General features: G+C 37.6%; 1 protein-coding gene across 1 annotated transcript in view; it reads left to right on the top strand.

Moving 5' to 3' along the window:
* Positions 1 to 8,866, top strand: part of SAR3 (SUPPRESSOR OF AUXIN RESISTANCE 3) — a 117,379-nt gene extending 108,513 nt beyond the window's left edge. Inside the window, exons 5-6 of the mRNA XM_089803035.1 lie at positions 7,972 to 8,069; positions 8,204 to 8,866. Coding sequence (XP_089659161.1) covers positions 7,972 to 8,069; positions 8,204 to 8,402 — 297 coding nt within the window. The 3' untranslated portion in view covers positions 8,403 to 8,866. The remainder of the gene's footprint in view (positions 1 to 7,971; positions 8,070 to 8,203) is intronic.
* Positions 8,867 to 20,994: the final 12,128 nt, after the last annotated feature.

Here is a 20,994-nt window from a genome sequence, read left to right as displayed (position 1 = left end):
TTTATGTATGTTAGCTTTTATTTGATGATGTTATAGTGTGTTAAAGTTATATTCAATAAAGGGTGCATGAAATATGTTTTAAATTGTTAAAATCTCTAAATTTCAAGGGTTTTTAAAATTTGCCGATTTGATTCCGCTTCATGGCAGATTCGCAATTTGATTCGGCCGATTCTCGTTACTTTGCTTTTGCCCATATTTTGGTTGACTTGAATATGTCCCAGCCACTCCTAGGTGACGTGGTGCTCATAGTTGGGAAGTGGCTGTGGGAATCGATTCTGGATTATGAGGGCCTCTCCTTCCGTCGTTGGCATTACTTCGCTATTGGTCATATGGCTTTGGTTGTGCTCTTCTTCACCGCAAAGGTACCACTTCTTGGTGGAAGGCTGTTAGTTATGACCATTTGACTGTTTGAGTTGATGATTCCCTCTTGGAGTCCTCTGAAGCCTCCTCGACTGCTGATGATGTTAGCCCTGTGGAAAATCTTGTTGAGGCACCTGTTGCTGATCATGTCTAGGCCTCTGTTGTTGATCGTGGACAAGCCTCTGCTACTGTTCCGAGTCTTCCTCCTATTGTATCCCTTGTTGTAGGCCCCAACTTTGCTAGAGCTTTTCCCTCAAGCTAGGAGGGCACTTCAGCTCCTACTAAAGCCTTGCACTATGGATCTGTTGATGATGCTCAGCTTCTTCAGTGCTCTGCCCGCTATCCTGTCAGCTGCCCTAGCGGTGTCTCCTTTGATGGGGAACCTAAAGGCTGTATTGCCTGGATGGTTGTTTGAAGGAGTAGAAGGAACTCTTGCCCTCCTATTAAGGTGTGAGTTTGGCCCTTCTTTGTGTTTTGACAGATGTCCTAATGCATAGGAAGAGTTCTCGCGCACCCTCTCTTGCGGTGTGAGTTTTGGCCCGCTCTGTTTGGGAAAGGCGTTAGTGCCTTATTCTTTAAGTTATGTTTTCGTGCTGACTTTGTGCTATCTTTGTGCTCTCGATGGGCCTTCTATTTGTAAAAAGGCCAGCCCCCTTATTTGGCTACTGCTTTATTCAAAAACAGCTAGAACAGATTGAATATTATTCTCTATATATGTTCACAGCTAATAGGGCTAAGGGCCAATATATGGTTAAAGTCATACGAGATATGCATAGTATCAGTTCATGTTAATTAATCAGTATATATATAATAATGATCAGAACTATATATATTCAAGTCTTTATATAGTCAATTACATATTACAAGTTTTAAGCATGAAATCATTATTATCTATATATAATGTATATATCTTAATGTTCTCTAACATATCTCTGATATCTACATTTATAATATACATACTCATTAGTAATAATAGAGTTAATCATATATGTCCATGTTCAAATTCATTACTATTTAGTACCCGAAGAGGAAGGGACTGAAGTGTTTCCAAGGAGAGGCCTGTCTGAATCCAGTCAGTAGGTTGATTCCCAAGCTAGGGTAGGGATGAGTGCATCTTTAAAACTTTGAGGGCATTTTCCGAAGACAGGAGAAGAGCATGGATCTGTAAAACCTTAAGGGAACCTATTGTGATTGCTATCTAAACAATTTGGTTACGTCCTAATCTTCTTCTTCTTGAACTGGGATTGTAATAAAGGTAGTATGAACATTAAGAATCATTAGTAGTATGATTTCTTAATATGTTTGATGAATGTATAACTTTGCTTTGTTTGAATAATGGAATAACATACATTTGATTCAATGCAAATTTATCCATTCAGTTTAAGGCCATAAGAATACTAAATACGGGATAATTCTGGTTATAATAGGACTAACCTAGCAGGGTACATTACAAATATACATACTAAGAGAGCATAAATTGATTTGAACTGAACAAGCAATGAAGTAAACATACCTAGAATATGTAATGGACATTCACAATGCCTATCCATTTATTCATGGGCTGGCCTCATTGAACATATACAAGTTATCACCTTGAAAATAATTACAAGTTTGGTCTATACCAAAGTAATGAGAATAGGAATCGGCAAGGCTGAATTGAAACACAAATTGGCTATGAATTGACAAATTAAAAAACCCTTGAAATTTAGAGATTTTAACAATTTGAAACTTATTTCATGCACCTTTTATTGAATATAACTTAAACACGCTATAACATCATCAAATAGAAGCTAACATACATAAACAAGGAATATAAATGATAAATCCATCACATACGTTACACGTAAAATGTAAATTGTAGCTGAAGTAAATAGAAATCATAGGATCATAATGAGTCAAATCATAGAATGTTTTTAAAATGAAGATCCATAAGACATTAAATCATGAATGCATGTAAGATGAAGATCCATGAAACATATGTCTATTAGTATCTGTAAACAACATGAAAAAACAAGGCTCTGGCTCAAACCTTATCATCATCCTCAAGCTCGGTCGTATACTCAGCCTCAGCTTTTGAGTATCTTGTCTGCCTTCTACAAAGGCGTCTAAGGTAGGTCGTAGAGGACTGTTGAGCCATAGCCCCCGCATGTAAGATGGGCTCACGAACAACATCACTAGGGCCTGTGTCTGTGTGTACACGTGTGTGTCTGCCAGTGCCTAAACGTGCTCTAGCCACCTCCTTTGCCATGGCCACAACCTTGGCCTCTCTATCTACCTGGTCAACCCACTCATGGTTTGCCTCAGTGAAGATCGAATCCACAGCCTCAGTGAGCCGCTTTGAGTATGGATCAATCTTGTCCAGAATGAGTGGAGAGGAGTCAGCGCCCAAAATCTGTCTATTCCTAAGATGGATGTTCTAATGAACAAAGACAAGATCATTCAACCTTTGCATGGACAACCTATTTCTCCCGTTCGAGTGGATATGCTCAAACATGGACCAATTGTGCTCACATCTAGAAGCGCTGCTTGACTAACTTAGAATATAGATGGCAATTTTCTGAAGTTTTGGGATTGTGGGCCCAGATATTTGATACTATCTATTTGAAATAAGGGAAAACAAAAATAATTAGTCTCATTTACAACTTTAAAATTACAAAATCAGAATTTACAATCCACAACTTATAAGCCATAAACTTAAGATTGAAGAATATATTATTTTTACCGGACTGTATTGTTGTCCGAGCATCTCTGGCCATCTCGCTAGAGAAAATTGACCCTTATTTTGAATTTGTCTAGCTCAATGGTTGCAATTGCGCTATCCTCATCACTACTCAACCTTTGGAATATTGTATATAGTCCAGTGAGAACCTCCTCATCCGCCTTGAAGTCAAAACGAAAGCAAAATGCTGGATTTAGATAAAAAGCTGCTGTATGGATGTGGCAGTGGAGCTGATTCTGCCATCTCAATAGGGGCATACTTCTCCTGCACTCCTGCACTCTTGCATACTAGGCTCTAATGGCCTCTTTGGCCCTATTCATGCCATCATATATGTAGCCCATAGAGGGCTTCTCCCCATCAGCAGTTCGTAGGAGAGATACGAAGTGCTCAATGACCTGCATATAATGTAAAAAAAACATTTGAGTCAAAACTTAAATACAAAACTAAAACTAAAACTAAATCATTAAACAATTAAATAACAAATACTAAATGTTAAATTGTAAGAAATTTACCTCAAGGATTTCTTTAGCAGGTTCCCAAAAACCATCCTCATCAAAGAAGCAATTCGCCACATCTACCCCTGCAGTGGTCGTAAGATAGGAAGATGTAATCTACTCCTGCCCAACAAACATGCTCCTCAATTCTGCTTGATGTCAACAAGGATTGTAGTGTTATGAAATTCGATGCAAACCTCGTGATGCCTGGACTGTAAAGTTTCTTCAATTCCTATGATTGAATATAGACTAGATTCAATCTCATTCTTTCCTTTGATTTGCTGAGAATAACTTCAAAGTATTGCTTTCAATTGAATTAGAAATGTAATTCAGAATTCTGTCTTTTACTTCTGCAATTCGAATGTGGGTAGTAATGACTAGGGAGTAGACTTGTCTTTGTTCTTGTGTGCTCTTAGACTTCATCCTTACCCTCTATAAGTATAGGAATCAAGGGACATGTCCTTAGAAAGGACATGTTTCTTCCAAAGTCATTTGCCTAACCTCTAGAAGTTGGCGACTTTCTAAGAATAATTAAATATTAATCACAAACATAAACAATGTTGTTAGATTAGTATTAAACCAAAATCCTAAGGATAGACGCTGATCTTATAAAGGGAACAATGCAAAGAGTTAGTTCTTTACTTATAATGTTATATCAGAGCTAATCGATCTATTATCAGATCAGTATGCTTAACAAGTTACAGATTTAACATGGACGAGTTAACTCCCTGCCTCCTGTGTAGTCCCTCATTGTGCTCAGGACAAACGCATAATTGTAAATAAACTTGCATATATTTTTGGCCCTTTCTACACATGATTTGATCCACTCAACCTTGCCAATTTCCTCCAACATGAGGTCAAGGCAATGTGCCACACAAGGAGACCAAGATATGGTGGGGTGCCCCTCCATTAAAAGTTTACCTACAACAATTTTTAAATTAATTAGAAGTTTAAACATGTTAGGAAACTTAGAATTAGAAAAGTTCTAATAAATTTATTTTCAAAACTTGAAAAGTTAAAAGTTTACCTGGAACAACATAACTTGCTGCATTATTCGTCACCACCTACACCACATTTTCTTCCCTCACCTCTGCTATGACTTCCTCAATAACCTCACATAAGTATGTGGTGTTTTTGATATGAGCGAAAGCATCAATAGATTTGAGGAACATGGTATATCCTACAAAACAATGAATTATCATGGATCATCGACAAATTAGCAATCAACAAATCAAAATTTAAATTATTCAATCACGATTCACAATTTACAATGTATATAGGAAAGCAGAATGATCAATCACCTCTACAGGAAACAAGAAAATTGAGGAATGTTCTATTCCTCCTATCCATCCAACCATCAGTCATGATGGGGCAACCATTTCAGCTTAAGAAGTATCCACTGAACTCAGCCTTAGTTGGGGCTTTAAACCCCGGACCACAAATGACAACTACATCTATCATGTTTTGTCAATAAGGAGCCCTATCACAAATAGATTATGATTAGAAATTTAGATGACAAATCATTATGTAAAGTGAATCTATGATTAAACAAGTAGATATAATTAAAATTTAACTTTAAACTTAAAGAAAAAAATAAAAAATAAAAATTTACTTGGCTGTAATAAATGGAATGTTGCAAAAGTACCAAACTTTGCAAATTTCTTTTCTGGCAGCATCATGAATCTCCTTGTTCAAACCCATGCTCTCAAGCGTGGGTTGTGAGCTAGGAGTAGTGCGGAGCACAAAGTAACTATCCAATCTATTCTTCTGCACTCTACGCTGCAATAAGCTGGACTCAATCTCAATATAAGAATGACTAGCACGGGCACTAGCATCAGCACTAGCACGGGCACTAGCACTAGGACAAAAAGGAGGCTTGGAAGAACCCTCTCTAACACAACCTATGGATGTGGATGTGGATGCGGCTGCAGGAGTATGGGAGCCCATAGCCCTTAACCCTTCAAGTTGCCTTTTCTTATTTAATTTCTCTAGTTCATATTTTTCTAATGCCACTAAACAAGTGTGTTTTGCCTCAGCAGTCTATTGAGGACAACTTGTAATATCATGTCTATGTATGGCAGCAATGTGATATTTGAATCTATAAATGCCACCAGAATTTATATCTTTACAAAATATACATTTTGTTTGAAATTTTGTTCTTCCAAGAAAGTCTTCGGTATATTTCCAACAATTATTTTTTTTACCCATTGTGGAAAATGAAAGTTAAAGCTGCTGCAATAAGAAAATTCAAGTAAAACCTCAAAGTTTCAAACTAATAAACAAAACAATAAAGCCTACTTTGAAATTTAGTAAAACTAAAAAAATTCAAGATTTGCAAATGAAAACAAAATTTTTTTTAACAAAAATTAAATAAGACACTAACATATAAAAAAAAATCAACACTTACCTCTTACAAATGAGTTGAGTGTTGCTATTAACTCCTTAATGCTCCCAATGCAATCTTATGGCTTTCCCAAATGGATTTTTGATCTCTTGGTGCTCTTCCTTCTTGCTGGTTGTAAACCTATGGTTTTTCTTCTCTTCTTTTCTCTCACTTTTCCTCTCTTCTACTCATGCTAAACAACTAGAAGGCCCTTTATTGTTAAAAGAAAGAGGTAATCCAAAAAAGAAACATTAAAAAAATGTGTTTTTAAAAAAAATTGACTTGAATTTTTATAAAGCCGCGTGGGCCGATTTTTTGTGATTCATGCAGACAATTTTTTGGATGAATCGCCGGATCGACAATTCATGGCGATGAAATTGCCAAACTGGTTCAACGATTCAAACAATATCGGGAAGCCCAAATCAAATCGCCAAACCGGTGATTCACTCGATTTATGGGGCGATTCTCGTTACTATGGTCTATACACATACCTTAATAACTCACTTGGTTGCAGAATCAATAACCTAACGATTATCTCCATTGGACAACATTGTACTTGCGATATATATGGCATTTGTCTGTCTTAGAATTCCCTAGAGTTCCTTGTATTGTTATGATTTTGGGACTACCATTGTTCTAGGCACACTCAAATGCATTTTAGATTCTCTAGATATTCTATAAATTGAAATCGAGATGTACTAGAGTAAGACTCAGGGTACTTATGTCGTAGTCTACATTAAAGGTGAAACGCATTTTGATTTTCAGATTTTCAGGGTTTAGTTCATCATTTTCCATTGTTTTCCTTCCATTCTCTTTCTATAATTGCACATTTTTTCTATTTATTTGTTAACTAATCTACATTTTACTCTAAAAGGTGGTTCCATTGTATAGTCTTATAGTGAAGAAGTTCTTTGGAGGATAAGGGATTATTTTCAGTTTTGAATAGGGGTTGGCTGAACTTACATTTCAAACAGTGCTTTCCAAAACACTAGTCAGAGGTTGTGAAAAAGGTTCAAGGTTTTGGCATAAGTTGTCCAAATGTTGACAAAGTTGATGTTTTTGGACTGTTTAGTTGGGTTTTCCATTGCTGTATCACTGATCATGTTTAGACATAAGGTATTAATTAGTGCCTAAGCAGAGTTACATGATTAGGCTAAAAGGTATTAAGTAGTGATTCAGCTCAAGGTTTCCCTCTCTACTGTGAAACACTGTTATATTTTGGTTTAAGAAGAATTAATACAAACATCACAAGGTGCAGAATGATTTCCATATGATCTCCGCTGGGCGGTGTTATTTGCATATATTCAGCAAATGGGAAATCAATACCTTGCACAACATACTGTACCATACAATATCAATTCACTGCCATATAAAACAAGCTACCACAGAGTAGCAAAAGCTTTTACAACCTAAGCTTTATCATCCCCAGGTCATGTAGTCCACAAGTTAAAGATTGTCTAGATTCTCTCTTTTATTCTTGTTTCTCGTTCTTCCATAAATGTTTTTGTAGTCTACTTTTCCTTTCTCTATCTGTGGGTTCCTTCCAAACTTTTTATCAATGACAGATGCATTTCTAATTGCGCCTATGAACTGTGACTGACATTCTTTATTTTTTATCAGATGCTGTATTTGTTATCATTTCATTCAAGTTGCATTTGTTGCAGATAGTCATTTTATCGGAGTGTGCACCATTCAATCCCAACTAATTATTGTGTTGAGTTCAAATATTTTGCATCCAATCTTTAAAGGGTGGCATAATAGTTGCTTAAAACAAAATCTGATTCTGTCTTTACATTAATGATTAGTATTACATCTTGCCTATAAATAATAGATTTGCAAAGATGTTTTAAAACCATTCTCTCATATGCTACTAGAATAACATGAGTACTATAATAAGCTCATGACATCTTCGGAGTTGCTGCCATGCAAATATTCTGACAAGGTCGAATGGTTTACTTTTGATGCACGTGACTGTTTTTAGTATTTCTTTTATATAAGTGAATTTTATGTTGCAGGCCTCTCTAGAAAAGAAAAATATTTCATGCCGGGACTTACATATTCGTTTGAAGGAGTCATTGTGCTTGTGGCGAAACAAATTTCCATTAAATGGGAGGTAAATTCTAGTTTTGTACTTGGTTCTCATAAGAAGCATTTGCTTGTGACTTCAAATCTTCTGATTTCCTTTTTTAGTAGTCTTTTCTAATATCTTATGCAACAACAATACTGTTTTCATATCTGGTGTTGCAGGGTTGCATTCTCAAAAATGGCAGATGAGGTAGCCATATTACTTATGTCAGAGAATAGAGGCAACACACAGGCTCAGTCCTTGCAAATAAGTTGTTTTGACACAATAATTGATGCTCCAGTACCAGAGGACCTTCGCCTCTGCCGTCTCCAAGATGCTGTTTCAGTTTTCACTTCATGGCTTTCAGAAGTGTCATCATAAAGGTTTTCATTGGTTAGTAACTGTAATGCCATTAGAAGTGTGGAGGAAAGCTTTTTAAACTCCTTATTTGTTCCACTTCTATAACCCTTCATTTTACAAGATATTTGATGAACTCATTTTGTACAGTATGGTTATGAAGGGGCAAAACTTAATACATATTCTACTCAACTTTGCACACCTCAGGATGGGTTTGGAAATTCAAGATTTCATGATTATTTTTTTATATTTGTTGCTCTGCTCTGATTGAAAAATAATATTCATTTCTATAACAAATTTGATTCTGGCAAGGTGCTGTGGGGAAAATCCCGTCTCGACCAGAATAGGTTAGACAATAATTTATTACATGATAACTTATGTGTGAGCAACAAATTGAGTGAACACTGAAGATTCAAATTCTCCTTTCTCAGATCATGTTGGAGCAAAACTTCAAATTCAATTCAGAGAACATGTTAGTTCTTTTCTAAGTTTTCTTCTTACATAGATGGCATAAATGATAATACTATTAAAGCACACTAAAATGGAGTGTGACTTTTTCTCCTACAGTTGCTCTCTATCATCCTGATGATGGATCACAGAGTGTGGTTCAAAACGTTAATGCAACATAATTTTACAAATCTGAATCTAGATATTATATACAATAAACACTCTGGACTGAAAATCTTAGAGTTTAAACATTTATTTCAACGTCAGTGATTTTGAAGTATCTAGAGAGTGTTACAAGTTGCATTCAATTGTGAGTTCAATGGATTATGTTTGGGTATGTGTTGAGTAGGGCTCAAGGGTTCAATGGTATTTAGTGTTTGCCTAAGACGAAGGATAACTGGAATCTTTCTTGTATATTGACCTATAGAGATGCTGTATATGCTCTGGGCTCTGTTTTTTAACACGGGCTCAAAAGGATTAAACTATATTGGATTTTTCTGAATATCTAATAGAGTTTTATTTTGTTTAGCAACATCTATCTTATCCTCATAATTGCATAAGTGCTTTTTGGCTATATATTTTTGATGTAAAGAATTGTTGTTATAAATAGGATCAGTAATTGCAATACAGTGTTGAAAATCTTATTAAGAGTAACGTACATATAAATTTGATAATATCATAAAATATTTTTCATGATATTTATGAACAGAAGTATGATGTATGTTAATATAATTTCAAAGTTCTAATTTCCATGTTTCATACTTCATGTTATTATCCTGCTTCCAATGTCGTTGTAGGTTATTGAATATGCATATTCATTTACTATGAGCATTAGTTTTTTCCCAAAGAAAATAAGATTGGACTCCAGGTTTAAAAATATTAACACAAAATTGGTCCTGTGTGAAAACTTTATTGTTGATTTTACTTAATTATTTTCAACGATATTAGTGATGGTATTAGAAATGGGTAATAAAACCATGCACGTAATATGTGCTAGGAAATTCGTTTGATAAACTAAAATATACTAACTTGCAACTAATTTTCAACTATGTTGAGCATGCAAACAATGCATTCCAGTGTAATAAGAAACCTATAACAAACAATGATTTTTTTTTTTAGGACAAAAGTGAACAGGATAAATGATATCACCATTATCCTTTGTAACTATCTAAGTATGGTGTACGGACAAAAAAATCTAAAGAAGATAGCACATTGACCCCATTGTAGCTGATTTTTAACATGTGGCTTGAAACTTACAAATAGGTGGAAGTTGGAAAAGAGAACACACTTTATTTGTTTAATTTTAGCAATCTGATGCTTCTGCATCTTTGTAGCAGCTCCCATCAACTTGGTTTGAATCTAAACTCGGGTAGGGTGGAAGCCATATAATTTTGTATGTTAACAAAGTCTATAAGAGGCAGTAGCAACTGCAATTTGATGTTTTTGAAAGTGTAACAAGCAGGTATAAAGTAATTTGTTTTATTCTGCTCCCCCAAAATATTATTCATATGCTGTATCTTTCTCAGTAAATAAGATATAATTCATGTGCTGTATCTTGTCCTGTGTCGTGGACACAGAAACATAAATTCAGATTAGAAAATATTGCAGTGCAAGTTAATTGCAGATAAATAACACGGAATACAATGAAATAACACAATAACACATAATATGTTGATTTATGTGATACAATTTTGACAAAATATTTGGGAAACCTTTACGGGGTGGGGTATCGGTATGCTTGCTGGTCAAGAAAAATAATTACTCTTCACAGTGGCCACTATCATACTTGCTCTTACAATCTACAGTTTATGCACACTTGTAATTTTCAGTTTATAAATCTTTTCAATTGCTATTGCAATCTATCATTTACAATTGTTCTTGCAGTTTACAATTGTCAGCTCTTCTCAATTTTATTGCAATCTACAATTGACCATTGTTCCTGCAATCTACAAGTTACAATTGTTCTTCCAATCTACAATTTTCAACCCTCTCTTACCTTCAAGGGAACAAAGATATGTTAAACATCTTTTGGATCATAACCACTGAAAATAAGAAAAACTTTCTTTATTCCATTAAAGGATTAACGATTTCTTCTTATATGATAGTTATTTTTTTTCTTTTGAAAAGATATGATTTCTTTTATTGTTTTGTAGTTTTATTGCTATATTATTGTCACAATCTAACAATTTCCGCTTTGACAACAAATTCAATTATTGTCACAATCCACATAGTTATGGCAGCTGTTGCTGGAGATGGTGCTGGTGTTGGCATTGGTCCTGGCGTTGACATGGATGCTGGCGAGAGGTCTGTTGGTTTTGTTGTTGGCTTTTGTGCTGATGGTTTGGGGCCTAGCACAAGTTTTGGTGTGAGGGCTTCTGCTGGGGCTGCTGCTGGCATTGGAGCATTTGGTTTGGGTGATGTTGCAAATGCAGGAGCTAGGGTTCTTCCTTTGGCTAGTGTTGTTGATGTTAATGGTGCGGCTGGGTTGGTGCTGGCGGTGGCGATGCTACAGTTGCTGGTACTGGTGCTGGCGTGGGTGCAGGTGTTGGTGTTGGTGCGAATGCTGGTGCTAATGCATCTGTTGGATCTTTGTCGTATGTTGCCAAGGTTGCGGCAGGGTCTTAGGGTTCTCTTCCTCATGGTGGGTTGGGTCTTAAGGCGAAGTATCCCATACTTGTTCTTAACCCTATTCGGATCCCATTGGTGGGGGATGTGGTGAAGGACATCGAGGGGTGCTTCATCCATGTTGTTTGATCATATTGTAATTAGCCAATTTCAAGGCTAATGACTGAGTCTTCTTAATTTGCATGTGCGGATTTCTTCATAGTGGGATCCTAGTTTAACAGGTACTGTTCACATATATCCCATGGCGAAGGGGTTTTTTTATTGTTAAGTTTTATAATGTTGAGGATAGAAAGAAGATCCTTTGTGGTTCTTCCTTCACTTGACCGATTCAACATCATCTGTTGATGGTGAAACCGTGGCACCCTAATTTTTCACCTGCCTTAGAAATATTTTGCTAAGTTCCCAATTTGGGTGAGGCTTCCTTATTTCCCCCTTCATCTTTGGGTTGATTCCCTCTTGGAAGTTGTGGGAAATGCTCTTGATGACTTCTTGATGGTTGATGAAGAGTCATCAAATGTTATGCATTCTACTAATGCGAGAATTCCGGTGGAGGTGGACATTTCTAAGGGATTACCTGAGAAGCTCAAATTGGAGCTTCCTTATGGTAGTTTGATTCATACATTGAATTATGAAGGGATTCCCTTCATATTCAGAAGATGTTATAACACTAGGCACTTGGTGGCTCAATGCGGTATTCAAAGGGTTAAGGATAAAAAACCCTCTTCTTGGTGGAAGGGAGCTTCTTCTGAACATTACACTGTTGGTAATAAGATTTTCACTCGAACTGTTGCATAGGACTCTGTCAAGCCTTTTGGTTCTCTGTAAGGATAAAAAGCCCTCTTCTTGGTGGAAGGGAGCTTCTTCTGAACATTACACTATTGTTGAGAAGATTGTTACCCAGACTGGTGCATAGGACTCTGTCAAGCCTTTTGGTTCTTCAACTCCTATTGATTTGATTGATGGTACTAAAGTTGCAGTGGGTAGCGAAGTGGTTGGTAAGGATGCTGCTGTTGTTGTTGGCAATTGGTGCTGGTTTCAACCTTGCAGGTTGTGTGGGGTTTTCTAACAGTGCTAGTTCTATTGCTGTTGATAACCTCTGTTGTTGGATTTGTTGCTGTTGGTTTTGTCTAGTCTAATGGATTTGTTGTTGCTGGTTCTATCCAGATTGTTGGATCTATTGTGGCTGGTGTTGGTTATGCTCTTGCAAGTTGTGGCTGGTGTTGGTACAAGCCTTTTGGTTCTTCAACTCATGTTGATTTGATTGATGCTACTAGAGTTGTAGTGGGTAGCAAAGTGGTGGTAAGGATGCTGCTGCTTCTGTTGGTATTGGCACTGGTTTCGATCCTGCAAGTTGTGTTGGGTTTTCTACTAGTGTTGGTTCTATTGCTGTCGATACCTCTGTTGTTGGATTTGCTGCTGGTTTTGTCCAATTTGGTGGATTTGTTGTTGCTGGTTCTATCTAGATTGTTGGATCTGTTGTGGCTGGTGTTGGTTTTGCTCCTACAAGTTGTGGTTGGTGTTGGTTCAAGCCATTTGGTTCTTCAACTCCTGCTGATTTGATTGATGCTACTAGAGTTGCAATGGGTAGTGAAGTGGCTAGTAAGGATGTTGCTGTTGCTGTTGGCATTGGCGTTTGTTTTGATTCTGCAGGCTGTGTTGGATTTTCTACCAGTGCTGGTTCTATTGTTGTTGATACCTCTATTGTTGGATCTGTTTGCTGTTGGTTCTGTCCTGGCTGATGTATTTGTTGTTACTGGTTGTATCCAAATTGTTGGATATGTTGTGGCTGGTGTTTGTTCTACTCCTGCAAGTTGTGCCTGGTGTAGGTTCAATCCTTTTGGTTCTTCTACTCTTGGTGATTTGATTGATGCTACTAGAGTTGCAGTGGGTAGCTAAGTGACTAGTAAGGATGTTGGTGGTGTTGTTGGCATTGGCGCTGGTTTTGATTCTGTAGGTTGTGTTGGGTTTTTTACCAGTGCTGGTTCTATTGCTGTTGATACCTTTGTTGTTGGATCTGCTACTACTAGTTTTGTCCAATTTGAAGGACTTGTTGCTGGTTCTATCCAGATTGCCGGAATTATTGCGACAGATTTGCTTATTCTAGAATTGTAGGAGGCAATATCATTGGTTGAGGAACACAATTACTGGAAAACACCGTAAGTTCTCTCCTCATTTCGACATGAACTTATGCTCCCAGTAGAAGGGAGGTGAATCGAAATCCTAGCATTTTCCTTGTTTTAAGTTGTTTAAGGGTTTTCTTTCCCTCGGGGCAGATTGGTCCTTCTCCCTTTCCTTCTTTTTATTTGCCAGTCCCTTCCAGTCCTATCTTGTGGGGTTCTTTTTTGGTCATTCGATTAGGTTGCTGCATCTCTCTTTACAGTTGTTTTGATTGCTTATGCCTAATTGAAAATATTCTTGTCATGAAGTTGTAAAGGGTTTTGGGGTCCCTTCTGATGGAGCCTTAATTGTTGGAAACTAGGGCCTCAATGTACACACTCCCTATTGTAACCATTTCATGATAAGGATTTGGAGCATAGCTCTATATCTTAAACACACATGTTATACAAACTTCAAATATTCGTTCACTTTAGGACATGGTATTGTAACTATTCCATAAGCACCTGCCTTTATGCATGAAGGTTGAACATAAGATAGTGACTAGCCTTTTTGAGATTGAGAAAGTAAGGATGTAGACATAGAAAAGGAAAGGGTGAATGCCCTCAACATATTGGCCTACACACCAAGATGGTTGCTTCAACATGTGGATGAGACTCCCCTCTTTAACTATTCACAACTCCAGGTGCTGGTACTTGATGAGGCATATCACATTTTGATATGGGAGTCTCAAAATCATTGAATGCAATCCTATCACAACTTCCAAGAAGAAATTTCGAACTTTGCTATTTTCTGTAACTTAGACACAATCAGTGCAAGTTAAAAGGTCTTGAGCATATAGCTGTCCATGCTGAGTCTACAGTAGCTACTCCAACACACCTACAACAAACTCCAATTATTGTTCCTCTCCCACAAAAACTTGCTATGCTATGGAGTTTCATTAAGAGCCATCTCAAATTCAAAGATTATGACATTCCATTCAATTGCAAGCAGGTGAAGTTTGTTCAGGAAGCTTTTAAGAAGTTATATTGTGGTGTTCAAATAAGATGCCTTCATGGGTGCATGAAACAAACTCAAATATTATTGGTACTCTACAAATATACAGAGGAACAACATTCTGTTCTTTCTGCAACTGGTATTGTTTCAAGAAGCTTGGACTTTTCATCTATTTATTGGATTGTTCAGGTGAATTGCACAGGAGTTGTACCATCTTATGCTCATTGTGTTGGACGTACAACCTATTTCACAACTGGAGATTTTTCTGTACTTATGGTTGTGTGGTTTTTGTTTAAAGCATTTTTGTGAGCCGTACGTTGTTAGTTTTGTTAGCTTTGGACAACTGTTCGTCCATTTGCTATTATTTAGCAAGTAATTGTTTTGCTAACTAATTGGTTAGATTAGAAACAAATATTTGTTAATTAATTGACCACTTTTGGAAACAACTAGAAATCGACTTGGTTAGGGTTGTTAAGTTGTTTTAATCTCAATCGTCGATTGTAAATCAATCTCGGCCGTTGGTTTACCAACAGGAGTAGTATAAAAGGAGGTCAGGGGGGCATTTGGAGAACATGAAATTTGGAGAAACATTTGCAGTGCTAGCAAATGAGTTTGTAAGTTTGTAGTGTTAGCAAACAGTCTTGCAGTGTTAGCAAGGGCGTAGTGTTAGCGTGGGAGTAGCAGTGGGGAATATCAACGAGATAAATTAGGAGGTTGTCGGAATTCTACTAGTAAGAGGCAAGGAATTTTGTATCTCTTGATTTGTTGAAGTTTAATATAATTTCTCATTTGTAGAATTGGTTTTCTCTTAGGGGTTTATCCAGGGACAATTTGTTCGAAAATATTGTGTTCATTGTGTTGCACATTTCTTTCCGTATTTTATAAGTGAAGTTGCAGTTGTGTTATTTTTCGATATTAGCTGAGAATTTATTTTCAGCAGTTTAATAATCGTTTATGATAGGAGATTAATAATCAGTGATTGCAATAGTTAAATTTTTCACATGGTATCAGAGCATTGTTAAGGGTAGAAGAGTTTTGCCCTAGGAAAGAAATTTTGATCTCTTTATATTTATTATTGCTTTAAACCCTTGAGATGGCTTCAACTGGTTTGAGAGATCAGGATAGATTGGATGGTGCCTCAAATTTTGGTGTTTGGAAGGCCAGAATTTCTTTATTGTTGGAAGAGAATGGTATTAAGGATTATGCTACCAGTGTTGTACCTGTACCAACGGATGCAACATAGCTTGCAGCATATAGGAAGGATGATACCAAAGCGAGGAGGATTATCCTTGATGGTGTCAAGGATCATATTGTTCCACATATCGCAAAGCTAGATACGACGAAGAAGATGTGGGATGTCATTCTGAATCTATACCAAAATGCTACCACCAACAGGAAGTTGATTCTCAGAGAGAAGCTAAAGAATACTTGAATGAATCAGGGAGAAGACGTCACGAGTTACCTCACCAGGCTCAGACTTGTCAAGGACGAGTTAGCTGCTGTCGGAGATAGCCCTAGTGATGACGAGCTAGTGAGAATAGCCCTAAATGGGTTTACTAAACAATGGAGTGTCTTTGTTCAAGTTGTTAGTGGACGAGATACTTTATCGAGTTGGGATCGACTATGGACTGATTTCACTTAAGAGGAGTTTAGACTAAGTCTTGTCAATGGGGCCAACAAGAGTCAGAAAAATGAGGTGGAACAAGAGAACGTTGCCCTAGCGGGTAAAGGGAAAGCAAAGAAGGGATCTAGCAAGGATTAAATTCACAAAACAAAAAGAAGAAGGACCTTTCTAAGGTCAAGTGCTTTGGATGTCACGAGTTTGGCCACTATGTCAGTGATTGCCCAAAGAAGAAGAAGGGTAAGAAGCAGGTGGCAACTTCAACAAGTGCGGAAGAACTCTCCAGTAGAATGGAAGATGAGTTTGCACTCATAGCTTGTATGGTTAGCTCAACCTCACAGTGTGTTTGGTATATAGATAGTGGGGCATCATTTCATATGACAGGAGTTATAGAGTACTTCTCCAGTTACAAGGAGGAGGACACCAACATCTAGATTTCTATGGGAAACTTGTCCAAACTCAACCTTGTTGGGAAAGGGACTATTTAGTTTCAGAGGGAGAATGGAAAGATAATTCCACTTCATGATGTGTTATATGTGCCAGGCTTAGGTATGAATTTGATTTCTGTATTTGTTCTTCAGGATAGGGGGTATAATGTACTCTTTAGAGGGACAAATGTGTTGATTAAGCACAAGGATTGGAAATCATCCATAACTATTAGAGTTAGGAGTGGTCGCCTTTATAGATTGCAGTTTGATACTCCTAAGGCACTCATGAGCAATAGTAATCCTAGAGATCTTGGAGAGCTATGGCATAGGAGGATGGGCCATATTCATCATGGAGCACTTAGATTGCTTCGTGAGACGGTGACAGGTGTTCCAGAGGTGAGCACAGAGCATGAAGATGTATGTAAGGGATGTGTGTTGGGGAAGTTTGCGAAAGCATCTTTTCCAAGGAGTGACACCAGATCTAAGGGTGTTCTTGATCTAGTACATTCATATGTTTGTGGATGTCGACGAAATCTCTCAGAGGATATGAGTACTATGTTACTTTTATTGATGATTTCTCTAGAAAGACCTGGATATACTTCTTGAAGACTAAGGATGAGGTTTTCAGTGGATTCCAAGAGTTCAATGCTCTTGTGGAGAATTTGACAAGAAAGAAGATAAAGGTTCTTCGGTCAGACAATAGAGGCGAGTACAAAGGAAATGTCTTCCAGGAGTTCTGTACCAGAGAAGGAATCAAGAGAGAATAGACTATTCCATACAATCCACAACAGAATGGAGTCACTGAGAGGAAGAACCATTCTATAACGGAGGCAGCAAGAGCTATGCTACATGACCAGGACATGCCCCGTTACTTATGGGCAGAGGTGTGTTATATAGCAGTCTACATCCAGAATAGAGTTTCACACAAGGTGCTAGGGAAGATGACACCAGAGGAGGCTTTCATAGGGAAGAAGCCAGATGTTAGTCACTTTAGGATATTTGGGAGTTTGGCATATTGTCATATTCCTGGAGATACACGTACAATGTTAGATCAGACTGCAGAGAAGGGGTACTTTGTTGGGTACATTGAGACCTCAAAGGCATATAGGATTTTCATTTTGGGGACTAAAAGAATAATTGTCAGACGTGATGTCAAGTTCATGGAGGACAAGGCATTTAGGAGATCGAGAGATTTGCCAGTAGATGATCAGATTGAGCAGCCAACAGAAGCTCCAAGACCAAGTTAAGGGCAACAAAGCTCAAGTACAGTTACCAGTACGAGTGTAGACTCAGTTAGTGAAGATTCATAGAGTATGGAGCAACAGGTGCAACAGGAAATGCATCTAGAAGACTTAGAGGTTGACATTTCATCCTCTATAGTTGGCAGCGGGAACCATGAGGTTTCAAATACACAAAGGGATACTCATGAGTTTGTGGGAGCTCCTAGGAAGAGTACTAGACAACGAAGACAACCAGCCATGTTCAATGACTATGTGGCATTAGTTAGTTAGTTGGTAGATAGTGAGCCTTCTAGCTATCAAGAAGTTGCAGAACATCAGGTATGGCGAGATGCTATGGTTGAGGAATATTCTTCAATAATGCAGAATGATGTGTGGGAGGTAGTACCTAGACCAACAGATAGGGCTGTAGTTGGATCACGCTGGATCTATAAGATAAAGCACGGTGCAGATGGTAGCATCGAAAAATACAAGGCGAGGTTTGTGGCAAAGGGGTTCTCTTAGAAAGAGGGAATAGACTATGAGGAGACATTTGCTCCAGTTGCCAGGTATACTTCTATACGAGCTGTAATCTCACTTGCAACACAGATGGGATGGCAAATCCATCAAATGGATGTGAAGACAACTTTCCTTAATGGTGAGTTGAAGGAGGAGGTATTCATAGAACAACCAGAAGGCTTTGTAGCACACAACAAAGAGACCCACGTGTGCAGATTGAAGAAAGCATTGTACGGACTCAAGCGGGCTCTTAGAGCGTGGTATGAGCGCATTGATACATACTTGCAGAAAATGGGCTTTGTGAAGAGTGAAGCAGATGCTAACCTCTACTACTTGGTGGTTGGGGGTGAGATTCTCATTCTTGTTCTTTATGTGGATGACCTGTTTCTTACAGGTTCACTAGGGCTCATAGTGGATTGCAAGAGGAACCTTGCAGAAGAGTTTGAGATGAAGAATTTAGGACTTATGCACTACTTTCTAGGCATGGAAGTGTAGTAGACAGATGGGGAGATTTTCCTTGGTCAAGGGAAATATTGCATTGAAATCTTGAAGAAATTCAGGATGGACGATTGCAAAGCCATGTCTACACACATGATTACGAATTGGAGGAAGGTAGATACATCTAAGGAGAAGGATGTAGATCCCACTTTATATAGACAGTTGATTGGTTCGCTTATGTATTTGGTCAACACTAGGCCAGATATAGCATTTGCAGTTAACTCTCTTAGTCAGTTCATGGTTGAACCAAAGAGAATGCATTGGATAGCGGCTAAGCATGTGCTACGTTACTTGCATGGTACAGTCAAGTATGGGATCAAATATGTTCGAGGTGAAGGTATCAGGTTGATAGGCTATACTGATGCAGATTGGGCAGGAAATACAACAGACAAAAGGAGCACTTTAGGGTGTTGTTTCAGCTTGGGATCAGGAGTTGTTTCTTGGTTCAACAGGAAGCAAATGCCTATGGCTCTGAGTTCAACAGAAGTAGAATACATAGCAGCTAGCATGACGACATGTGAAGCTATATGGCTTCAGAAGTTGTTAGTAGCTTTGTTTGGTTAGAAGGTTGAGACTACTGTGATACATTGTGATAATCAGAGTTGCATAAGTTGTCTGAGAATCCAGTGTTTCATGATAGGTCTAAACATATAGATATCAGATATCACTTCATCAGAGATTGTGTACAAAGGGGAGTTGTTCAGCTACAGTACATACCTACAGAGGAGCAGGTAGCAGACATTCTGACTAAGACATTGGGGAAGGCAAAATTTATCTTCTTCAGAGATAAGTTAGGTGTCCTGCAGAACAACTTGCTCGCTAAGAGGGAGTGATAGTTTTGTTAGCTTTGGACAGCTGTTCGTCCATTTGCTATTATTTAGCAAGTAATTGTTTTGCTAACTAATTGGTTAGATTAGAAACAAATATTTGTTAATTAATTGACCACTTTTGGAAACAACTAGAAACCGACTTGGTTAGGGTTGTTAAGTTGTTTTAATCTCAACCGTCGATTGTAAATCAATCTCGGCCATTGGTTTACCAACATGAGTAGTATAAAAGGAGGTCATGGGGGCATTTGGAGAACATGAAGTTTGAAGAAACATTTGCAGTGCTACCAAATGAGTTTGTAAATTTGCAGTATTAGCAAATAGTCTTGCAGTGTTAGCAAGGGCGTAGTGTTAGCGTGGGAATCGCACTGGGGAATATCAGCGGGATAAATTAGGAGGTTGTCGGAATTTTGCCAGTAAGAGGCAAGGAATTTTGTATCTCTTGATTTGTTGAAGTTTAATATAATTTCTCATCTATAGAACTGGTTTTCCCTTAGGGGTTTTTCCAGGGACAATTTGTTCAAAAATATTATGTTCATTGTGTTGCACATTTTTTTCCGTATTTTATAAGTGAAGTTGCAGTTGTGTTATTTTTCGATATTAGTTGGGAATTTATTTTCAGTAGTTTAATAATCATCTATGATAGGAGATTAATAATCAGTGATTGCAATAGTTAAATTTTTCACATACATTCCACTTACATTGGTACAGGTTGTTGGTTAGGGGCATATTGAGAAACAATGCTTTAGAATGGGACAATGTAGCTGAACAATGCATAGTGGACCATTGTGTGAATATGAGAGTTGGATATTTATAAATCATCATCTGTGTTGTACAAAAGAAACTTCTCCATGAATATATTATATCCTTTGCATTGTTGTAGAAGTGTCAAGATTGTGAGTAGTCTGTGATGTGTTTTGAGACAAAGACATCATATTCATTTCCAAACAAGAAATAGGTTGTGGGCTTCATGCTACCAGTTGGATTAATGAGATGGGATACATGCCCAAAGTGGGAGCAAACTGTGTTTGAGAAGTTGGGCAAGATTGCAGGCATAAATTACAAGTGGGACCCGTGGTTGTAGCTTTGCAAATTTTTGATCAATGACTTCATGAATACCAGGTTCTTCCTTCCAAAACTCATCCGCATCTGCAAACGAACTCATTTGAGTGATATAGCATATGAAAAATGATGGTCCACAATGACAGGAGTTTGGTCCATGTCTTCCTGGAAGACAAAGCCCACTGAAAAAGAAGATGCTATTGTATGAAGAGCCGTCAAAATCAAAATCGAACCAAATGATGTTTGAAGTTGCAGATAAAT

This window comes from Cupressus sempervirens, chromosome 10, assembly GCF_028749045.1.
Source record: "Cupressus sempervirens isolate cs-2001-9-10 chromosome 10, ASM2874904v1, whole genome shotgun sequence".
NCBI classification, from domain to species: domain Eukaryota; kingdom Viridiplantae; phylum Streptophyta; class Pinopsida; order Cupressales; family Cupressaceae; genus Cupressus; species Cupressus sempervirens.
The sequence above is the reverse complement of the archived record's forward strand: the minus strand, read 5'-3'. Positions and strand labels throughout refer to the sequence as shown.